The 20,034-nt window shown below is 54.8% G+C and overlaps 1 protein-coding gene across 1 annotated transcript; it reads left to right on the top strand.

Moving 5' to 3' along the window:
* Nucleotides 1-343: 343 nt before the first annotated feature.
* On the top strand, nucleotides 344-17,225 carry SIGLEC1 (sialic acid binding Ig like lectin 1). Its single transcript, XM_054573489.1, has 21 exons — nucleotides 344-447; nucleotides 678-1,037; nucleotides 1,305-1,601; nucleotides 2,798-3,064; nucleotides 3,360-3,614; nucleotides 5,111-5,410; nucleotides 6,074-6,331; nucleotides 7,375-7,710; nucleotides 7,983-8,240; nucleotides 8,440-8,742; nucleotides 10,088-10,348; nucleotides 10,514-10,825; nucleotides 11,602-11,853; nucleotides 12,179-12,448; nucleotides 12,534-12,785; nucleotides 13,104-13,406; nucleotides 14,066-14,326; nucleotides 15,109-15,411; nucleotides 15,669-15,774; nucleotides 16,146-16,218; nucleotides 16,851-17,225. Exons 1-21 carry the CDS (start codon nucleotides 399-401, stop codon nucleotides 16,956-16,958), a joined length of 5,184 nt encoding a protein of 1,727 aa, XP_054429464.1. The 5' UTR covers nucleotides 344-398; the 3' UTR covers nucleotides 16,959-17,225.
* The last annotated feature ends 2,809 nt before the right edge of the window (nucleotides 17,226-20,034 follow it).

Genomic DNA, 20,034 nt, shown 5'->3' with positions numbered 1-20,034 from the left:
ATAAGTCATTGGGCCTCTCTGGGTTCCAGTTCCTGTTGGCTTGAGTGGGCAGGGAGGGGCAGGGAAGTGGAGGGAAAGGGCGAAACAGCTGTTCATCTGCTCTGTGGTAGTGTTCTTGAGGGTCTGGGAAAGCAGAACTTGGAGTGGGGCTTAGGGACACACAGAGGGCTTTCTGATGCATTCCACCAAGGGAAGGCATCCCTGGGTGAAGACCAAGCTGTGAACTTGGGCTCCTGGCTCCTAGCTGGTGGCTGCTCCGGAGGCTCTTGGCAGCCCTGCCCTTGCACTGGGCTGGCCAGCATAGCGCGTGAGGGTACAGGGCTGGACTCTCAGCAGGCTCGGAGGCTGAGGTGCGCACACCACCCTCTTATGCACCAGAACCGGCGCAAGAACCTGCTATGGGCCGCCTGCTTCAGCTTCTCCACTTGGCCTCATCCGTCTCATCCGGTAAGCTTCACTGGCCTTGCTCATCGCACAAGGCCTGGCCTTTATGAGCCCAGCCCTGGCTGGCCTGGCAGACTGGTCACAGGTTTGGCTGCTGAGGTTGAAGGGAAGACACGGGGAGGGAGTGGTGGGGAGCCATGACCCTCCCTGGGGCACCTTCTATAGGGCACCTCAGAGGGCTCTGTGGTGACATCAGGCCTGCATTACTCTCTTGTCTGTCTACCCTCCCTCAGTCCTGGCCTTATGGAGTGTCTCCAGTCCTGATTCTGTGCAGGGTGTGAAGGGATCCTGCCTCATCATCCCCTGCGTCTTCAGTTTTCCTGCCAATGTGCAGGTGCTCCAAGGCATCACAACCATCTGGTATTATGACCACTCGGGAAATCGGCAGGTAGTTCACCACTCGGGGAACCCCAGCCTGGTGGAAGAACGCTTCCGCGGCCGTGCCCAGTTTGTGGGGAACACCGAGGAAAGGGTGTGCAACCTGCTGCTCAAGAACTTGAGTCCCCAGGACTCGGGCTCTTATAACTTCCGCTTCGAGATCAGTGAAGTCAACCGCTGGTTAGATGTCAAAGGCACTGCAGTCATAGTGACAGGTGAGGAAAAGGGTAGCTTGGTTACTGCCCGGAAGGGACTCCCAAGCTGCCTCTGGCCCCACTGACTCACAGTCCCAACCCTTGTCTTAAACCCAACCCCGGCCCCAGCCTGGCGCAAACCTGTGTCCTCCATGCATTCACCTTACGTGTAGGTGAGAGTAGAAAGCATTCTGTCCATCTCCTCGAAGCTCCTCAGCTGGGGTTTGCAGGGCAGGAGGTCTCAAGTGTGGTGAAGGGGAGTCCTGAGCCTCCTCTCTCTGTCCTCAGAGAAGCCCAGCGTGCCCACCATTGCCTCACCGTCAGAGCTGCGCGAGGGTGCGAATGTGGACTTCAACTGCTCCACTCCCTACGTGTGCCAGCAAGAGCCTGTCAGCCTGCAGTGGCAGGGCCAGGACCCTGCTCGCTCAGTCGCCTCCCACATTCAGAAGCTCGAGCCCACGGCTATCAACCACCAGCTCATCCTCCGCACGTCCCTGTCCTGGCAGGACCACGGCCGGACCCTGAGCTGCCAGGTCTCAGTGGCCAAATACAAGACAAAGGGCGAGATTCACCTCCAAGTGCAGCGTGAGTGTGCTGGGGGCCACACCCTTGTTACTGAGCACACATCTGTGGTTTCCCAGTGGAAACCAGTTCCTTCTCCAGCCCATGGAAAGAGAGCCCTGGCCCCAGAGGCAAAGCTGGGTGCACTCTGACCTCCTGCGTGGGGCAGGTGGAGAGAGACTGCCAAGCATAGGGAGCCCTGTTTAACAGCCCCCTTTTACCTCTTGTCCCTGAGGCCAGGCTGGGCACAGAAAGGGAGACAAAAAGCCAGAGGCTTGGGGGTCAGGCAACAAGGACCCTGAGATTTAGCCTAGCTCAGGAGGATGCTGGGGTGGGGTCAGGGAACCCTTTCCTGCCAAAGGCTGATCACATGCACAGTGGTCAGGGTACCACCAAGACGTGGCAAAGGGGCTGCGGGGCAGGCCTGGAGTTCCCACTTGACTGAGCATCTTCCCATCACAGTAAAACAAGGCAGCCCCTTCTAGAGCAACCTCTGTTCACAGGCATCAGGTGGCTGACTCCACCATCCACTCGATGAGCGAACTTTGGGCAAGTGAGTTGCCTCTTAGAGCCTCCATTTCCTTGTCTGTATAGGGGAGGTAACAATGAATACTAGTTCCTACCTCATAGAATTGTTAGGAAAATTAGAGGAGTGCTTGGCACGCACTAACCAGTCAAAACTACTACCTTCTTCCATTTTCATATCTATGTAGATTAAGTACTTGAAAATGTGAGCTTTTATTAGCGTACTCACATAGCAAGAAGAGGCTTTGAAACAAGATGTAAAAAAATGCAGTTTGTTTCTATTTTTGGCACCCTTCTTGCAAATGGATTAACCATTCTCAGAGCTTATTGAACTCGGCCTTTGGCGCACGCTCAGTCCCTTACCAACAGTTACCAGGCCACCAAAATGAGCAGTGGTGGTACCCATGACCCCCCGTTGATCAGGAGGCAGTGGACAGTATCATGAGACAGAAAGCCCTGGGAGGCAGTGTGGGCAGGGCGCCAGGCCAAGCATTGCATTGTCAGCCTCTTGGTGATGAGGGAAGGGGTCAGGAACACAGGGTGGGGGGCAGTGCAGCCCTGGACAGGAACTAGCGGGATGGATGACTTATCTGGGGGGGCTTCCTTAGGGCGGAGTGTTGCAAGAGGAGAGAAGAGTGCCTGCCCCTGCCTCCCCTCCCCGCACCTTACCTGATAACCCCCGTTGTGCCATGTAGATGCTCCTAAAGGTGTGGAGATCCTCCTCAACCCCTCAAAGGGGAGCATTCGTCCAGGCGATGTGGTCACACTCACCTGCCAGGTGAACAGCAGCTACCCCACGGTCAGTTCTTTGCAGTGGGTCAAAGATGGGACGCGCCTCAAAGCCCAGGGTCATGTGCTGCAGTTGTCCCAGGCAGGCTGGGACGATGCTGGAGTCTACACCTGCCAGGCTGAGAATGACGTGGGCTCCTCGACCTCACCCCCTGTCAGCCTCCACGTCTTCAGTGAGTCCTGGGTGACCTTGGGTCTTGCCCAGCGGGCGGGGAAAGGGTCCAGGCCACAGAGTCTGAGGGGATGCAGATGTGGGTTCCCGGCCCTGCCCCAGACACATGACAAATGTCCCTGGCAAGGTGGGATGTCAGGAGGATCCCGGTGAACAGCAGAGGGATGCAGCAGGCTCTGCTGCAGAAGGGACGTGATGCAGACTGTGCAGATATTAGGCTGAGTGGCTGGGACTCTGAGGAATTGGACCTGGAAGTCAGCTGGGTACCCGCTGTGTGCCTGATGCTGCTCCCACAGTGGCTGAGGTCCAGGTGAGCCCAGCAGGCCCCATCCAGGAGAACCAGACAGTGACGCTGGCCTGCAACGTGCCTAAAGAAGCACCCAGCGAGCTGCGCTACAGCTGGTACAAGAACCATGCCCTCCTGGAGGATGCCCACAGCCGTACCCTCCAGCTGCGCTCGGTTACCAGGGCCGACACTGGCTTCTACTTCTGCGAGGTGCAGAATGCTCAGGGCAGAGAACGCTCCGGGCCCGTCAGCGTGGTGGTCATCCGTAAGTGACTGGCGGGGGTGGACGCTGCTGGAGCCGGGCCAAAGGGTGCCGCCCCTGCAGGAGGGCTAGGGCTCTGGGTCCGGGTGGCCTGGAGCTGTGCACACCTGGCAAGGATTTGACCTTCTTGGGCCTCAGTTCCTCCGATTTAAAAAAACTTTATTTCGAAGTAAATTCAAACTTCCAAAAACAGTACAAAGAATTATCCTGTGCCTCTAACTTAGATTCCCCACTTGATAACATTTAAGTACATATGCTTTCTCTTTTTAAATATATATCATATGTGTGTACCTACAAGTACACATACACATGTGTCCACATATGCACAAATATGTGTGCTTGCATGTGTGCACATTTTCCTCTGTGTAAGCACATATACATACACACGCTATACACACATATGTGCATGCATACTCTATCGGTGTGCATCGACATATATGTTGTCCATCTATCGTCTATCTACTCATCCATTCTTCTATCCATTTACATTCCTAAATTTGTAGGCATAACACCTTTTACCCCTTAGTTCCTCAGTATGTATTATCTTACTTTAAAAAAAAAAGATTTTATTTATTTACTTCTTAGAGAGAGGGGAAGGGAGGGAGAAAGAGAGGAAGAGAAAGATCAATGTGCGAGAGAGACATCAATTGGTTGCCTCTTGCATGCCCTCAACTGGGGCACCTGCCCCGTAACCCAGGTATGTGTCCTGACTGGGAATTGAACCTGTGACCTTTTGGTTTGTAGGCTGGCACTCAATTCACAGAACCACACCAGTCAGGGCATCAGCGTGTATTTTCTATGGTCATTCTCATATATAACCACAGTATAGTGATCACAGCCAGGAAATTTAACTTTGATACAAGTCTATTACCTAACCTATAGTCCATATTTAAGTTATACCAATTGACCCAATAATGTCCTTTATGACAATTATTTTTTCTGGCCCAGGATCCAATTTGGGATCCAGCTGCATTCATTTGTCATGTCTCTTTATTCTCTTTTCATCTGGGACAGTTCCTTTGTCCTTTCTTGTCCTCTTGACATTGATACTCGACGCGTACAGGCCAGCCGTTGTGTGGATGTCCCTCAGTCTGCGTTTGTCTGGATGGGGTAGATTGAGCCTGGAACTTGGGCAGGAACAGCACAGATGCTGTGTCTGTCTCACCACATCACATCTGGAGGCGCGTGATGTTGGTGTGTCCCATTGCTGGTAGTGTTCACTCTGAGTGCTTGGTTGAGGTGATGTCCACTGCCAGGTCTCTTTGCTAATTTCTCTGTCTTTAAAATAGGGTCCCTGATCCCCACGCACATGGTTGCCACCAAGGATTGACTTGCCCAGCCCAGGGGCAAAAGTGTATTCAGCAGGCACTCAGGAGCTGCTGGGGTCACCCTCCATCTCCCAAGGCATTATGGGACAAAGGGGGTTCAGGGGTTGTAGACTATATAGGGAGATCCAGGGAGTGCCCCTGTCTGAGGGCGACAGCCCCTTCTCTACACAGACCCGCCCCTCGCCCCTGACCTATCTGCCTTCCTGGAGACACAAGATGGGCTGACGGGCATCCTCCACTGCTCCGTGGTCAGTGAGCCTGTGGCCACCCTGGTGCTGTCACACGGGGGACTGGTCCTGGCCTCCACCTCTGGCAAGCATGACCACAACCCACGCTTCAGTGTCTCATCTGCCCCCAACTTTCTGCGCCTGGAGATCCGAGATCTGGAGCAAGCTGACAGCGGGGAATACACGTGCACAGCCACCAACTCCTATGGGAACATGTCCTCCACCCTGGACTTTCGTGCCAATGGTAAGATGGCCGCCGGGGCTGGTGGAGGGAGCTCAAGGCGGGGGTCTGCTCTGGCCTCTTCCTCCTAGGAGTCCAGAGGGCTCAACTGAGGGACTGAACTAGCTAGTTAGTAAAAATCACGTCAAGGACCCGGCTACACAGTATTCCCAACGTGGGAGGTTCACGGAAGTCAAGGCAAAAATGAATTGTATTATTGCTTTTGTATACATTCTGACTCTGAACTTGGAGCGTCCTTCATGTGCATTCGTTTGTTTCTTATTTACCAAAAGTTCAGGGCAGGTTCTGTTGCTAGGTAGCAGTCAGATGCAGCAGACACTACAGAGTAGGGTCTTCCAGAGCATGGTACATGTGGTATCCTTCCCTTTTTCTGAAGCCATGGCAGACATAGCTAATCGATCAAGCCAAGTTTTTGACATAAGGTTGGGTTTCAGCTCAGAATCCTTCTTAACTATGCTGCAGCCAGTTACTATCAATAGATCAGGATGGACATTCAAGGCCAAGCCCTCCTGATTGTCAAAAGGTTCAAGGAGTTGATGACATGAAGCCCAGACCTTCCTACAATTGTGTGGGGGAAGGAGGATGCTGGAGGGCTTCCTGCAGTGGGTGGCATGAAGCCACAGATGTGCAGGGGAGCTGAGCCTCCCTTTCTCCCTCTTCTGCTAGCAGCCCGCCTCCTCATCAGCCCAGCAGCAGAGGTGGTGGAAGGGCAGTCGGTGACGCTGAGCTGCAAGAGTGGCCTGAGCGAGACACCTGACATCCGCTTCTCCTGGTACCTGAATGGAGCTCTGGTCCTCGAGGGGCCCAGCAGCATCCTCCTGCTCCCTGCGGCCTCCAGCACGGATGCCGGCTCATACCACTGCCGGGCGCAGGATGGTCACAGCGCCAGTGGGCCCTCCTCGCCAGCCGTCCTCACTGTGCTCTGTGAGCAGCGCCCCCACCGGCCCCTGGGCGGGGGGGCGATCAGTCCACTGGGGTCCACCAGCCATCCCTACCTCCTCTAGGCCCTCCTGACCCTGACCTTCCCAGGGTCTAGATCAAGAGGGCAGCCACTGGCCAGGGCTGAAAATGGGGAACAGGGTTGAGGATTTTCCTACCTCCCCATGTCCCCATCCTCTAATCCCAGACATCTCAGGGCCCTCTGCTCCAGCCTCAAACCCACCATGCGCACCACGTCCAGGCTTCATCCTCCTGAGCTGGGCCCTGGGACACCACACTCCTACATACGTGCAAATGCCCCATAAGTTGTGCCCTCACAGGCTCCCAGAGACATGAAGGCAGAACCTCTCAGCACAGGAACTGTGTCTTATCAGCGGGGGATGTTCCATATTAGCCTGAGGGGCTGACCAATGTTCAGGGCACACGCAGCTTCCAGAAAGCCTCCCCTGATATGAGCAGGAGCAACGTCCTGGGACTGTCAGGAAGAGCAGCCACCTCTCAGATGTTTTCTAGTGTCAGGGCGAGATCACGTGGAGGCCTTGGCTGATGGCTGTCTTTGACCATCCATCTCCAGAAGCCTCTAGAAAGAGGGCATTTCAAGCATAACTATTATCCTAAATAGAGCCAGCTTGAAGATCAGAGATAAGAGGCAGGGAGGACCTTGGGGTACAGAAAGGGAGCAGAGAGCAAGACTCACAGCGATTGCTATGAGGGCACCCTGCACATGGGAGTTCGGCAAGTGACTGCTAGCCCACACGTGCCTTTGTCCAAGCTAGAAAATGATGCGTCCTCTGGGAAGACTCGATACAGGACTAGGGCATAGTTTAGCACGAGGCGCGTGGGCTGAGTTCCTCCCACCCTGGTTAGGTTGTCCTCAGGCAGTGCACAGGTCCTGCGGCAGCGCACAGGTCCTGCGGCAGCTCTGGGCACATGCCTTTGTCGGTGTGTCCTGGGATCCCAGCCAGTGTGAGCGGACTTGTGAGGCCCGGTAGAGGCTGCGGTTGAGTTCCCATGCTCTTCCTCCCCAGATGCTCCACGCCAGCCCAAGCTCACCGCCTGGCTGGACATCGGTGCTGCAGAAGTTGGGTCTGGTCGTCGAGGCTTCCTTGAGTGCCGTGTGGACAGTGACCCCCCAGCCCAGCTGCAGTTGCTCCACAGAGGCCATGTAGTAGCCTTTTCCCTGCCATCAGGGGGTGGCTGCAGCAGCTGTGGGGTCTGTTCTGAGCACATAAAGGTCAACAGAGCCCCTAACCTTCTGCGTGTGGAGATACGTGACCCGGTGCTGGAGGATGAGGGCGTGTACCTGTGTGAGGCCAACAACGCCCTGGGCAACGCCTCCTCCTCAGTGACCTTCAATGCCCAGGGTGAGTTGGGTCAGAGAATGGTGGCACAGGGTCAGGGACCAGTACTCGGGACCCTGTTCCTCTGCAACCCCCAGCTCCGAAGAGGGTCTGTCCAGTGAAACCATCCTATTCAGCGGTGGAAGTTTGCCTTCTTATCCTGTCCAGTGGGTACTCCAGAGGGTCTTCTTCCCGCCCACTCCAGGCTGGGAGGTTGGGCCGCTGGCCCCTAGGGTTAGGGGGAAGCAGTCAAAATGAGGCCTATCTCAAGCGGGCCTGTGCTGCCTGCTCTCCAGCCACTGTCCTGGTCATCACACCGTCACCCACGCTGCCAGAGGGCACTGGAGCCAACCTGACCTGCAATGTGAACCGGGGAGCCGATGGTGGCCCTGCCAACTTCTCTTGGTTCCGGAATGGGGCACTGTGGACCCAGGGCCCCCTGGAGACCCTGACGTTGCTGCCCGTGGCCAGAACAGATGCTGCTCTCTACGCCTGCCGCATCCTCTCCGAGGCTGGTGCCCAGCTCTCCGCCCCCGTCGTCCTGAGTGTGCTCTGTGGGTGATGGGCATGAGCAGCGCTGGGCGCTTGGCGGGCTGAGGAGGCGGTCTGGGAGGACCCGGGCTGGGGCTGGTTTTGGGTATGGAGAAGGGTGTGCCTAGACTGTGTGTTTGTAGGCAGAGTGGGACACAATGTGGCAGCTGGAATGTGGTGAGCCGGGCTGGGGGTGGCCTGAGCTTCTCTCTGTCCCTGCAGATCCCCCAGACCCTCCAAAGCTCTCAGCTCTCCTGGACATGGGCCAGGGCCACATGGCTGTGTTCGTCTGCACTGTGGATAGTAGCCCACTGGCCCAACTGACCCTGTTCCGTGGGGAGCACCTCCTGGCCACCAGCCTGGGACCCCAGCTCCCATCACATGGCCGCTTCCAGGCCAAGGCCATGGCCAACTCTCTAAAGCTAGAGATCCGAGACCTAGGCCTTGGGGACTCTGGCACCTACCGCTGTGAGGCCACGAATGTCCTCGGAGCAGCCAATACCTCCCTCTTCTTCCAGGTCCAAGGTGAGTGTCCGTCCTCTGAAGATGTGGTGGAACCAGATGCTCTGGGGGTCACTCAGGCCAGGTTTTGGGCTGGGCCATGCGGATTTAGTGCAGAAATGTGAGGTCTTTTTCAGCCAGTTTCTGGACAGCTTCAAGCCAGCCCGCTGGAGGCCTCCCTCCCTTTGTTTCCAGTTAGGTATTTTCAGCTGTAGTAACTGTCACAGCCTCTAGGAGGCAGTGGCAATTGCACAAGGCAGCTTGCTTGGTTGGAGTAATTTCTGGCAGATAACTTCTTTTGTGGTAATATAATTTTGTTAGATAATACGTATCTCATACAAAACCTAATAGATATATATTATGCATATACATGTGTAATATGTGTATACAAATGTGTAGGTACATACATATACATATACATAGGAATGTATTTACATATTCTTCTATAAAATTCCTCCCTATGAGAATAAGCCAGGAAAAAAGAAAGTTAATACGCATAATGGTGCAAAGGCCAAAGAAAAACACACAATTTTTCTCCCACAGTGGCAAACATCAATTTTTGAACATTTTCCTTGGGCTTTGGTTCTATACGTCTTTTCTTTATGTATAATACTTATTTCATACGCAGAGAAATCGAGGGTCAGAGCTTTGGGGGCTTGCTCACGATCACATGACTAGCAGGTGGCCCTGTCAGCTTGGGACTAATTTGGTTCTGTTCCCAGGCACCGCCTGCGTTCTCAGGCACCACTCCAGCTGTTCCTCCATCGCACTGCCCGCCCCTTGGCCTCATCCTGCCTCAGACCTAGGGGTACTAGGGGTTGCCCTTTGCCCAGTCCCCAGTTCCTGGGGTCCCATGACCTGGGGCCTGGGTGCAGAGCTGGGCCGGAGAAGGCTGGAGAAAAAAGATCACACAGCTGCTAGCTTCCCCTTCTAAGCCCTCGGTGACCCATGCTGAGTTCAGCACAATGGCCCTTGGCATGACCTAAATTCCTCCCATTTTAGTGCTTTATGGGGTCAAACCTACATTTGTCAAGAGCCAACACATGCAGGCATTGTGCCTGGCATTGGGTCGCAGATAGTGTAAGTCGGTCGGGCCCTTGAGAGGCTCACCCTCTGGTAAGCAAGACGTGACTGACAGCAAAGCCATAACTCAAGGTGGCGGGTGGTAAACACCGGGGTAGACCCACGCTGGGTAGTTGGGAGCCGGAGACGGAGGCATGGGGATGAGTCTGCAGCGGTCTGGCTGGGGGAGCTGTGGCTTGGAGACACACGGCCGAGGTCATGCAGTCTTGGTGTGGACAAACTCCCAGTTCCAGACTGTGGGAGGATATGGTGGAGGGTCCTCCCTTGCTCTTGATTTCTCCTGCAGGAGCCTGGGTCCAGGTGTCACCATCACCCGAGCTCCAGGAGGGCCAGGCCGTGGTCCTAAGCTGCAAGGTACCCACAGAGGCCCTGGAAGGGACCTCATATCGCTGGTATCGAGATGGCCGGCCCCTCCAAGAATCAACCTCGGCCACGCTCCGCTTTGCAGCCATAACTTTGAGCCAAGCCGGGGCCTACCACTGCCAAGCCCAGGCCCCAGACTCAGCCACCACAAGCCTGGCTGCCCCCGTCAGCCTCCATGTGACCTGTAAGTGCTCTCATCTTTTGTATGTTTCTCCGGGGGTCGGGGGGGAGCCAAGGGCATGGCTGGGGGAGGGGATGCTGAGCCCCTGGACGTGGGCTCCACCTCTCTGAGAGAGCCTTAGATGAGGGACCACCTGGCCAGACCCTGACTACTCCCCACTTTGTGTAGATGCCCCACGTGAGGCCACGCTCAACAGCCTGATGGACACTGGTCCTGGGAGACTGGGTCATCTTCTGTGTCAAGTGAATAGCGACCCTTTGGCCCAGCTACGACTGCTCCGTGGGGACCACATCGTGGCCTCCACTCTACAAGGTGTGGGGGAACTGGCGAGCAGCTCTCCCCGCCTAAAGGTGGCTGTGGCCCCCAACACACTCCGCCTGGAGATCCACAATGCAACGCTGGAAGATGAGGGAGTCTACACCTGCGAGGCCAGCAACACCCTAGGCCAGACCTCAGCCTCAGCCAATTTTGATGCCCAGGGTCAGTGTGGGGTTGTGAGTATGTGCATGGGTGGCTCCCTTAAGAAGAGAGAAGGTTGGAGAGGGCTCTGGACGCCTAGGGCACAGGCAAGAGGGCTGAGCATAAGGATGGTCTCCATGCTGCCCACCCTTCTTAAGGGCAGCAGGCTCCAAACTTGGGTTTCATGGAAGAGCCTTTTTTTTTTTTTTTTAAATCCTCACTCAAGGACATTTTTTCATTGCTTTTAGAGAGAGGGGAAGGGAGAGAGACAGAGAGGGAGAGGAACATTGAGGCGAGAGAGAAACCTTGATTGGTTGCCTCCCACAAGTGCCCTGACCAGGGACTGATGCAAAACTTAGGTCTGTTCTGCGAAAGGGAATCAAACCCACAGTTTTTCAGTGCATGGGTCGACGCTCCAACCAACTGAGCCACACCAGCCATGCTCATGGAAGAGCTTTTGTAAAAACCAGAATTTGACATGTATGTCCATTGGATAAAACTGAGCAGAAAGGGGGTGCTCAAGGAGGAAGCACAGCAGGCCCGAGGAGGCCAGCGTTCTCCCAGGTGCCCGCCCCACCCCCACCCCCAGGGTCAGGGAGGGCTCTACAGGGCTCTGCGGGGGACCACTGAGAGATGATAAGTCATTTACCGAGCTCCGCCTCTGAGCCCCATTTACAGGCGGGCCACCTGTGCCTCACAGAGGCCAAGGGGCTCCCCTCCCTCATGGAGACAGGTGGCTTGTTTTCCATGGCCTCATGACCCTCACTGGTGTCCCCATGCCCTCCTTCTCTCCCCAGCTGTGAGTGTGCAGGTGTGGCCAAAGGCCACCGTGCAGGAGGGGCAAATGGTGAACCTGACCTGCCTTGTGTGGACCACCCACCTGGCCCAGCTCACCTACACATGGTACCAGGATGGGCGGCAGCGCCCAGGTGCCCACGCCATCCACCTGCCCAATGTCACAGCCACAGATGCTGCCTCCTACCACTGTGGTGTGGTGACCCCTGGCCAGGCACCCCGCCTCTCCAGGCCTGTCGTCCTGGATGTCCTCTGTGAGTGTGGTTGGTGGCAGGGTGGAGCTGGAAGGAATGACAGCAGCCTACAGAGATCAGGGCATGGCTGAAGCCCCACAGGCGTCCAACCGGGGAATGCAGTACCGGGACTCAGCCGGCTGATGGAGCGCTTCGCAAGGAGCGTTAGAGTCGGGGAGCTCTGGGGATGGGTCCTCTCTGGGCAGAGCAGCAGTGCCCCAGATTGGGCAAGTGGAGGCCCTTGGGGAGGGAAGCCAAGGACCTCCTGGTTTGAATGATACCTGCAAACTGGCCTTCTCATGGCTGCAGTCTCTGAACTCTGTCTATGCTTTGCGTGCTCCCATAGATGCGCCCCGCAGCCTGCGCCTGACCTACTTCCTGGAGAGTCGTGGTGGGCGGCTGGCCCTGATCCGGTGCACTGTGGACAGCAACCCACCCGCCCAGCTGGCCCTCAGCCATGCCGGTCGTCTCCTGGCCTCCTCGAGCGAAGCCTCCGTGCCCAATACCCTGCGCCTGGAGCTGTGGGAGCCTAGACCCAGCGATGAGGGTCTCTATAGCTGCTTGGCCCGTAGTCCTCTGGGCCAGGTCAACACATCCCTGGAATTGCGGCTAGAGGGTGAGGCAGGGCTCCGATCTCATGAGGGGTGGGATCAGCTGTGGTGTCTGGCTGGGCCCGGCTGACCCTCGCCTCCTTGGGACAGGTGTGCAGGTGACCCTGGCTCCGTCGGCCACTGTGCCCGAGGGGGCCTCCATCACAGTGACCTGTGAGGACCCTGCTGCCATCTCACCCACCCTCTATACCTGGTATCACAATGGCCGTTGGCTGCAGGAAGGGCCAGCCGCTTCCCTCTCATTCCCGGTAGCTATGGGGGCTCACGCGGGAGCCTACTCCTGCCAAGTTCAAGATGCCCAGGGCACACGCAGTTCCCGACCTGTAGCCCTGCAAATCCTCTGTGAGCAGGGGTCCTTGGAGGGGGGTAGCCAGGGTGGTGGAGGGCACTTTCAGGTCTCAGTGGGGGTGGGCACAGGATTACAGGGGGCTGGGAATGGGTGCTTGGGGGAAAGAAGGACATGGGTGATGAGGAAAGGGGCCCTACGTCCCTGAGAGCCCTGCCGGAAGGAGCCTGCCCACAGGACTCCTGAGAAGGCAGCACTTCTAGGAAGTGACTGTTTGTCCAGAGGCTTCAGCCTCGCCAATGCCATGCGGGTGGACAATGGACAGTACAGGATTTCCAAGCAAGGACTCCAACTGTGCCATGCCCCACCCTCAGATGCTCCTCGGGACGCTGTCTTGTCCTTCTTCTGGGACTCGAGGGCCAGCCCCAAGACTGTGGTGCAATGCACTGTGGACAGTGAGCCACCTGCTGAGCTAGCCCTGTCCCACGACGGCAAGGTACTGGCTACCAGCCACGGAGTCCATGGCTTGGCATCGGGGACAAGTCTTGTCCAGGTGGCTCGTAACAGCCTGCAGCTAAAGGTGCAAGAGGAGCCCTTAGGTGATGAGAACACCTACGTCTGCACGGCCCACAACTTGCTGGGCTCAGTCAGCACCTCAGGGCAGCTACAGGCAGAAAGTGAGTGGGTGATGGGGAAGAAGGGACTCAGGGGCTGTGGGGTTGCAGAGCCCATGTGGGGGGGGGGGTTGGCTGGCCTGAGGGGGTAGATATAACCCTGATCTGTTGGAAGAGAAATACGTCCCCACTGGAGGACGTTGCCCATCTTGAAGGGGAGGGACAACCTTGCCCATGGAGAGCTTCCTACAAGGGTGGAGGTGTAGCAGTGCCCAAGGGGAGCTTGGGTGCAGGGGAGACATAGCCCTACCCTCACAGAGCCCAGTCAGGGGGTGGTGCGCAGACCTGCCCCAGGGAAACCTGGGGTGGGAAGAGAGACAGAGCCCTACCCTCAGCGAGTCCAGTCTGAGGGAGAAGGTGCAGCCTCTCCCTTGGGGAGTCCAATCTGCAGTTGGGACATAGCCTTATCCCTCAGAACTCTGGGCTGATGAGAAAGCGGGGACACATCCCTGCCCTGGAAGTCCCTGTGTGAGGACGAGAGGCAGCCCTGTTCTCAGAGATCTCAGTCTCATGAGGGAAGACTGAGTCCCACCTTCAGGGGCCCAGATCCCGTCAGATCCTAATGCACGGGGGCCTCTGAGGTCCCCCCTCGGATCCCACCCGAGGCTCTGGCTCCTGCAGGCCTGCAGATCCCCACCCACCTCCTTGTCCTCGGCCTTCAGGTGTGCGTGTGGTGGCTGAGCCAGGCCTGGATCTGCCTGAAGGTGCAGCACTGAACCTGAGTTGCCACCTTCCTGGTGGCCCCACGCTCATAGTCAATTCCACTTTCACTTGGTTCTGGAATGGCCAGCAACTGTATGCAGAGCCTGTGCCCACCCTTTCCTTTTCCCACGTGGCCCGTGCCCAGGCCGGAGTGTACCACTGCCGGGCTGAGCTCCCCTCTGGGACCACCACCTCTGCTCCAGTCATGCTCCGTGTGCTCTGTGAGTATGACAAATGCCCCCCACCTCAGTCTCCCCACATCTCACATGCCCGCCTCAGGCCTTCTTCCTCTTCCTCCTGCAAAGAGCAAGGACTTCACAGGTGTGGAGTCCTGTGTGGAAGGACTCCCATTGATGTGTCGTGTGATCTTGTGCATCTGTGCCTTGGCTTCCTCATCTGCAAACACCAGTTCCCTCACCTGGTGAGACATATAGGAGATAAAGCATGCAGCGTTCCTGGCACACAATAGGCCCTCATCAGCCTTGGTCCTCTACTCCATTTTCCACCAGGGCCTGATGCTGTTTCAGGCAGCTATTGCTGCATAACGAGCCACAGCAAAATGTAGTGCTTAAAAAGACAGCCATTTTATTTGCATACATTTCTGTGGGCCAGAGATTTGGGCTGGACTCAGCTGGGCAGTTCTTCTGCTGATCTCACGTCACGTGGCTGCAGGTGTCTAGTGGCTGAACTGTGGTTACGCGGTCTAGGATGGCTTCACCCTCGTGGCTGGTTGTTGAGGCTGGCTGTTGGCTGGGCCACATGTGTCCAACAGGCTGGCCTGGGCTTCCCACATTCTTGTGTTTCAAGGAGAGCAAAAGCTTCGAGGACTCTTAGATCTAGCCTTGAAGTCACACAGTGTCACTTCTGCCTTCTAGCGGTCAAAACGAGTCACAGATTCAAGGAATGAGGAAACAGGCTCCTAATGGGAGAAGCGAAGTCACTTTGTACAGGGAGGAATTTGTGATTGTTTTCGATAACTACCACGTTCCCTGTCTTCCCACAGACCCTCCCAAGACACCCACCATGACGGTCTTTGTGGAGCCTGAGGGTGGCACCCAGGGCATCCTGGACTGCCGAGTGGACAGTGAGCCCCTAGCCACCCTGACCCTCCATCACGGTGGTCGGGTGGTAGCCTCCAGCCAGTCCCTAGGTGCCCCGGCTCAGCCTCACATCCATGTCTCAGCCACCCCCAATGCCTTGAGGGTGAACATCGAGGAGCTGAGGCCCAGTGACCAGGGTGAATACGTGTGCTTGGCCTCCAATGCCCTGGGCTCCGCCACTGCCTCGACCTACTTCGGAACCAGAGGTGAGGGAGGGCTCCATCTCCCCGGCCACTCTGCACAAGGCCCAGCTCTCAGGTCCAAAGGCTTCCTTCTGATGTCTTCCCTGGGTTGCTTCAGCTTGTCTGTCTAGCCTAGGCTGGTTGCTTGAAGCTCCTTTGTATGGGAAGCTCCTGAGACAAAGTGAAAGTTAGAAAAGGTTTCACTTTGGGGATGTCCCTTGGGAAGGGGTACTGGAGGCGTGGAGCCATAGCTGCCCCCTGAGCCATCCCCTGTGTTGCAGCCCGGCACCGCCTGCATCTGTTCCAGCAGCTAGTCTGGGTCCTGGGGCTGCTGCTGGCTGGCCTCCTCTTCTTCCTGTTGGGCCTGGGGGCCTGCTACATCTGGAGGTGGGTCCAGAGCTGGAGGGTGAATGGGGCTACCTCATCCTTCTCTGTTTTCCCCCTTGTCCCTCCTACCAAATTCACAGGCTCCATACCTCTTAGGCCATCCCCCTCCCTGCCCATATTCCAGATTTGAGAATCCTTTCTAGAATTATCTCTAAATCCATCTTGCTGTAGTTTTCTACTTTCCTTATCTCCACCCTGTCTGTGCTGAAGAAAGGACTGGGGAGGAAGAAAGACAAGGTACGCTGCTCACCACCATGCTCCCCTCTGCTCGGTGCAGTGAACAGGCTGCAGACAAGCACGTGGGGCGGGTGACGGGCACTGGGGAAGGCAGGGAGACAGGAGGCTCTCTGAGTCCACTCTTGCCCTTGCAGAAGGAGGTGTTTTCGTAAGCTGCGCACGGGTGAGAATTCAGTGGAGATGACTTCTCAGAAGGACACAATGCAGGTATCTATCCACCATTTGGGCAAATACAGACATAATGCCCGGCTACCCCACAGTGCAGGGCTGGCCCCTAGAGACTGCCCTCCTGTATAGGCTAGTGCCTGGGCTAGAGGGAGACTGGGGAGAGACTATGGAGATCCAGGGCCCCTTTGGAAAATGGGTAGGGAGAAGCCATGTGTCTGCTTGGGGTAGGGAGAAGCCATGTGTCTGCTGCTCCGCGGGCTGCATGACTGGGGCAGACATTCTGAACTTAACAGCAGCACCTTCACTTCTAAGACACATCTTGGAACACAGGACCCCACCTGTGTTTGGGGGTCTTTCTTCCCATCACTTGGACAAGAGTGAAAAACTGTTTCCCCTCCTTCATGGTCTGTCCCCTCCTGTAGATAATCCATTTGGTGGGCCAGGGCTCCCAGCCATGCGTAGTCTCACTGATCTCCTTGAGATGCTACCCCAGGCTTGGGGGCCTGGCGGACTGTTCTCCAGAGTTAGGGATCAGGTGATGACATCTGCCAGAGTCTCCCGGTGACCAGGGTTTTCCCCCGTGGGAAGCTCATTGACTCTGATGCAGCCACGTTTGGGACTTCATCCGGTGCTCCGCCCCTGAACTGACCTGCGGCATTGCCCACCCTCAGGAGGAGGCGGCCGCGGGAGTCTGTGACCGCCTGCGCTTTGTAAACAAGGCTGTGCTGGATCCTGCCTGCCTCTGTGAAAACAGTGCTGACACATCTGACTTGCTATGACCTGGTTCCGAACCTCCTGTCCTTCAAGAAAAATAGGTGGCGAGAGGAGGGGTGAACCCCAGTTTACCCAGGAAGGTGGTGACCTCAGCAGATGCTGAAGAGAAATGACTTGATTATGTTATCCACTTCTCTTTTCTCTGGATCTCATATCCCCATTTATCTTCCACTGCCCCTGCACATCTTTCTCTTTGAGGCCCATTCTGGACTATTTGGAAGGGTTACAAGAGGCGCTTTCTACATCCCCACAGGCCGGCCAAGGCCCTCTGTACAAGCTAAGATACACGTTAGGCTGCTTTAACAAGATACTAAATATAGTAACTTCAACATGAGAAAATTTTATTTTTCTCTCCCATACTAGTTTGGGTATGTTATGGTGGTTTAAATTGCTGGTGCTCTGGATCCTTCTCTCTTGATTATGAGGTTTACAATGACCCCATTGCATTCACATTCCCTTCAACAAGAAGGGTGGAAGTTAAATGTATACCCATTCCCACTGTGGGCCCAACTGGAATTTGCTCCTGTCATATTCAATCACTTCCCATTGGCTAGGGTTTAGTCATATGGCCACTCCAAGCTTCAAGGGATTCTGGGAAATGTAGTTTTATTCTATTTCCAAAGGTCTCCCAGCTAGGGACTCATCCCTGAGACTTTTGACATTGATGAGAATGCTGCCAGTAGGGCACATTCTGTCTTCGTGCCAATCTGCTGAAGAGCATGCCCTGGTCATGGGCTTCCTGGAAGGGGTAGTTACTCTCAAACATTAAGACTGAGAAAATCAAGAAGGTTTGGTGGTTCTTAGGGAGAGGGCATGCCAGGCAGTGAGGTTGCCTGAGCAGACATTTTGTGCCAGATCTGGCCCCTGGAAGAAGAGGTGCCCCCATCCCCACTCCCCACCCTCAGGGAGTGTGGAGAGCAGACACCATGTCGTCAGCATCCTTCTTTCTGCTCCAGGTACATTCCTGTCCATGATCCAGTAAGTTCACGTCTTCTCCCTGGAAGCACATGCCCAGGGGCTGTTAAGATGAATGAGGGCCACCAAGAAGGTTCCCAGGAAGTCAGTGCCTGAGGGGAGCCAGTTCTTGGGTAGGCTAGTGACTCTCCTGGTAGCCTGGTGACACATGAGGGGAGGAGCAAAGAACCCCCTGCGCTGGGATTTGGGTTGAGGAACGTGGGGAGAAATGGGGCATTAGCATGGAGCTAACAAGTTGGGAAGAAATTGGAGGCCTGGTGAGCTCCACGTAGCAGTGGTTGGGACACTTCCTAGTCCAAGGTTCCATTCCTTTTAGTGCCTGATGGCCAGGCCATTCCTGAGAGCCTGTCTGGCATTTCCTCTCAATAAATGCCCACCCTATGACATAGCTGAAGTGAGTCTTTTATCCTGTAACATGAACTGCTGGACTGGAACACAGAGAATTAAAATGTGAGTGGGGTTTGTTACTACCTGCTCAGACTACCTGCTGAGGTGTCCAGTGCGTGCAAATTACATGCATTTACCACAGACCGCCTTATGCTCAAGTGATTTGTGGCCTTTCCTGCCCTTTGTGTCTGCAGGCTGCTCACCTGCCCTGCCCACATGACCATCTCCGTACTGGGCATGCTGTAGGCGAGCACTTAGTAAGGAAGCCCTAGTTTTCCTGCATTGTTGGCAAATGGAAGGGTGGAAAGTGTGGGCTGAATCCAGAGGTGAGAATGGGAGAGAGGAAGCCAAATGCCGACAAAGTTTTTGGACTGTCTGGGGAAGAGAGCCTGAGGGGAGTACCACACGTGGCCGAAGGGGTGGCTGCTGGGAAACCTGGGAACATTTGATTTGAAAATCTTTATCTGCTTTGGTGTACCTCTGAGGAGGCATAGGTCCATCTGGGCCAGGAGAGTTCTCAGAGGGCTTCATTATGTCCACCCCCATTGGCCTGAGGCTCCTTAAGACTTTTATTTTATTTTTCACATAAAAGTTTCAAGTTTATTAATCCTTTCATGAAAAATCTGCCCAGTCAGCACAGGTAAAGTCGCTGTGGCGTCTGTACTCCTTCTGTTGCCCAGTCTCCAGCTCGCTTTTGCCAGCACCAACAGTGGCCTTCACTGTCCCCCTGCCTTTCTTCATCCTGTCCTGGCGTTCCTTTCTCTGTTTCCTTGAGGTTGTCTTCTTCTCATATAGGCCATGTCTTGCAAGTCTATGTTTGGGTTCTTTTTTTCTTTGCATAATCCAAGGAATCATAAATCATGCCAAAGCCAATTGTCTTTCCACCACAAAAATGGGTTCTGAATCCAAACACAAAGATGCCAGCTGGTGTGGTCTTATACATTTTGGCTAGTTTTCTCTGAATTTCTGTCTAGGGTACTGTTGCCTTCCCAGGGTAAGGATGTCAATGACCCTTTGTTTTCACTGAAATACTCTGTTGGTCATGAACTTCCTGGTGCGGATGGTTCCTGTGTCGTTCATGATGGTGGCCGGTCTTCAAGCAGACAGGGAGGAAAATAGCAAGACTCTAAAAATAAACTTTGATTCAAGTGTGACACACATACAAAAATGTAAACACATTATAACTGTACAGCTCAATGATTTTTTAAAAAAGTTAACAAACCCATGGAACCAGCACCTAGATCAAGAAATAGTCCATTGATCATCAGGACCCCAGAGTCTTCCTTCTGATCCCTCCAAGTCACAATCCCCCAAGAAAATCACTCTCTTGACTTCTCACACCACAGACTTTATTTGCTTGTTTTTGAACTTCTATACAAATGGAATCATACAGAATATAAAATAACTTTTGAAAACGGTTTATCATATCTATCATATCGTATTAAAGCTAAAATACTCCTGCCCTGAATTTCCTCCCTGGATATTTACTCAAAAAAGAACAAGGGTTTATGTTCACCATGTGATTGTACTAGAATGTTTACAATCACACTATTCATAATAACCAAAAATGGGAAATAACAAATGCACATTGACAATAGAATGGAAAAATGAATTGTGCTATGTTTACACAATAGAATATTACACAGAAATGAGAAGGAACTACTACTATACATGTTATGGGCAACGCTCCCAAACATAATGTTGAGTGAAAGGTGTCAG

Source organism: Pteronotus mesoamericanus, unplaced genomic scaffold (assembly GCF_021234165.1).
Source record: "Pteronotus mesoamericanus isolate MK-2021 breed Mesoamerican mustached bat unplaced genomic scaffold, CSHL_Meso_final contig_25, whole genome shotgun sequence".
Lineage (NCBI taxonomy): Eukaryota > Metazoa > Chordata > Mammalia > Chiroptera > Mormoopidae > Pteronotus > Pteronotus mesoamericanus.
The sequence above is the reverse complement of the archived record's forward strand: the minus strand, read 5'-3'. Positions and strand labels throughout refer to the sequence as shown.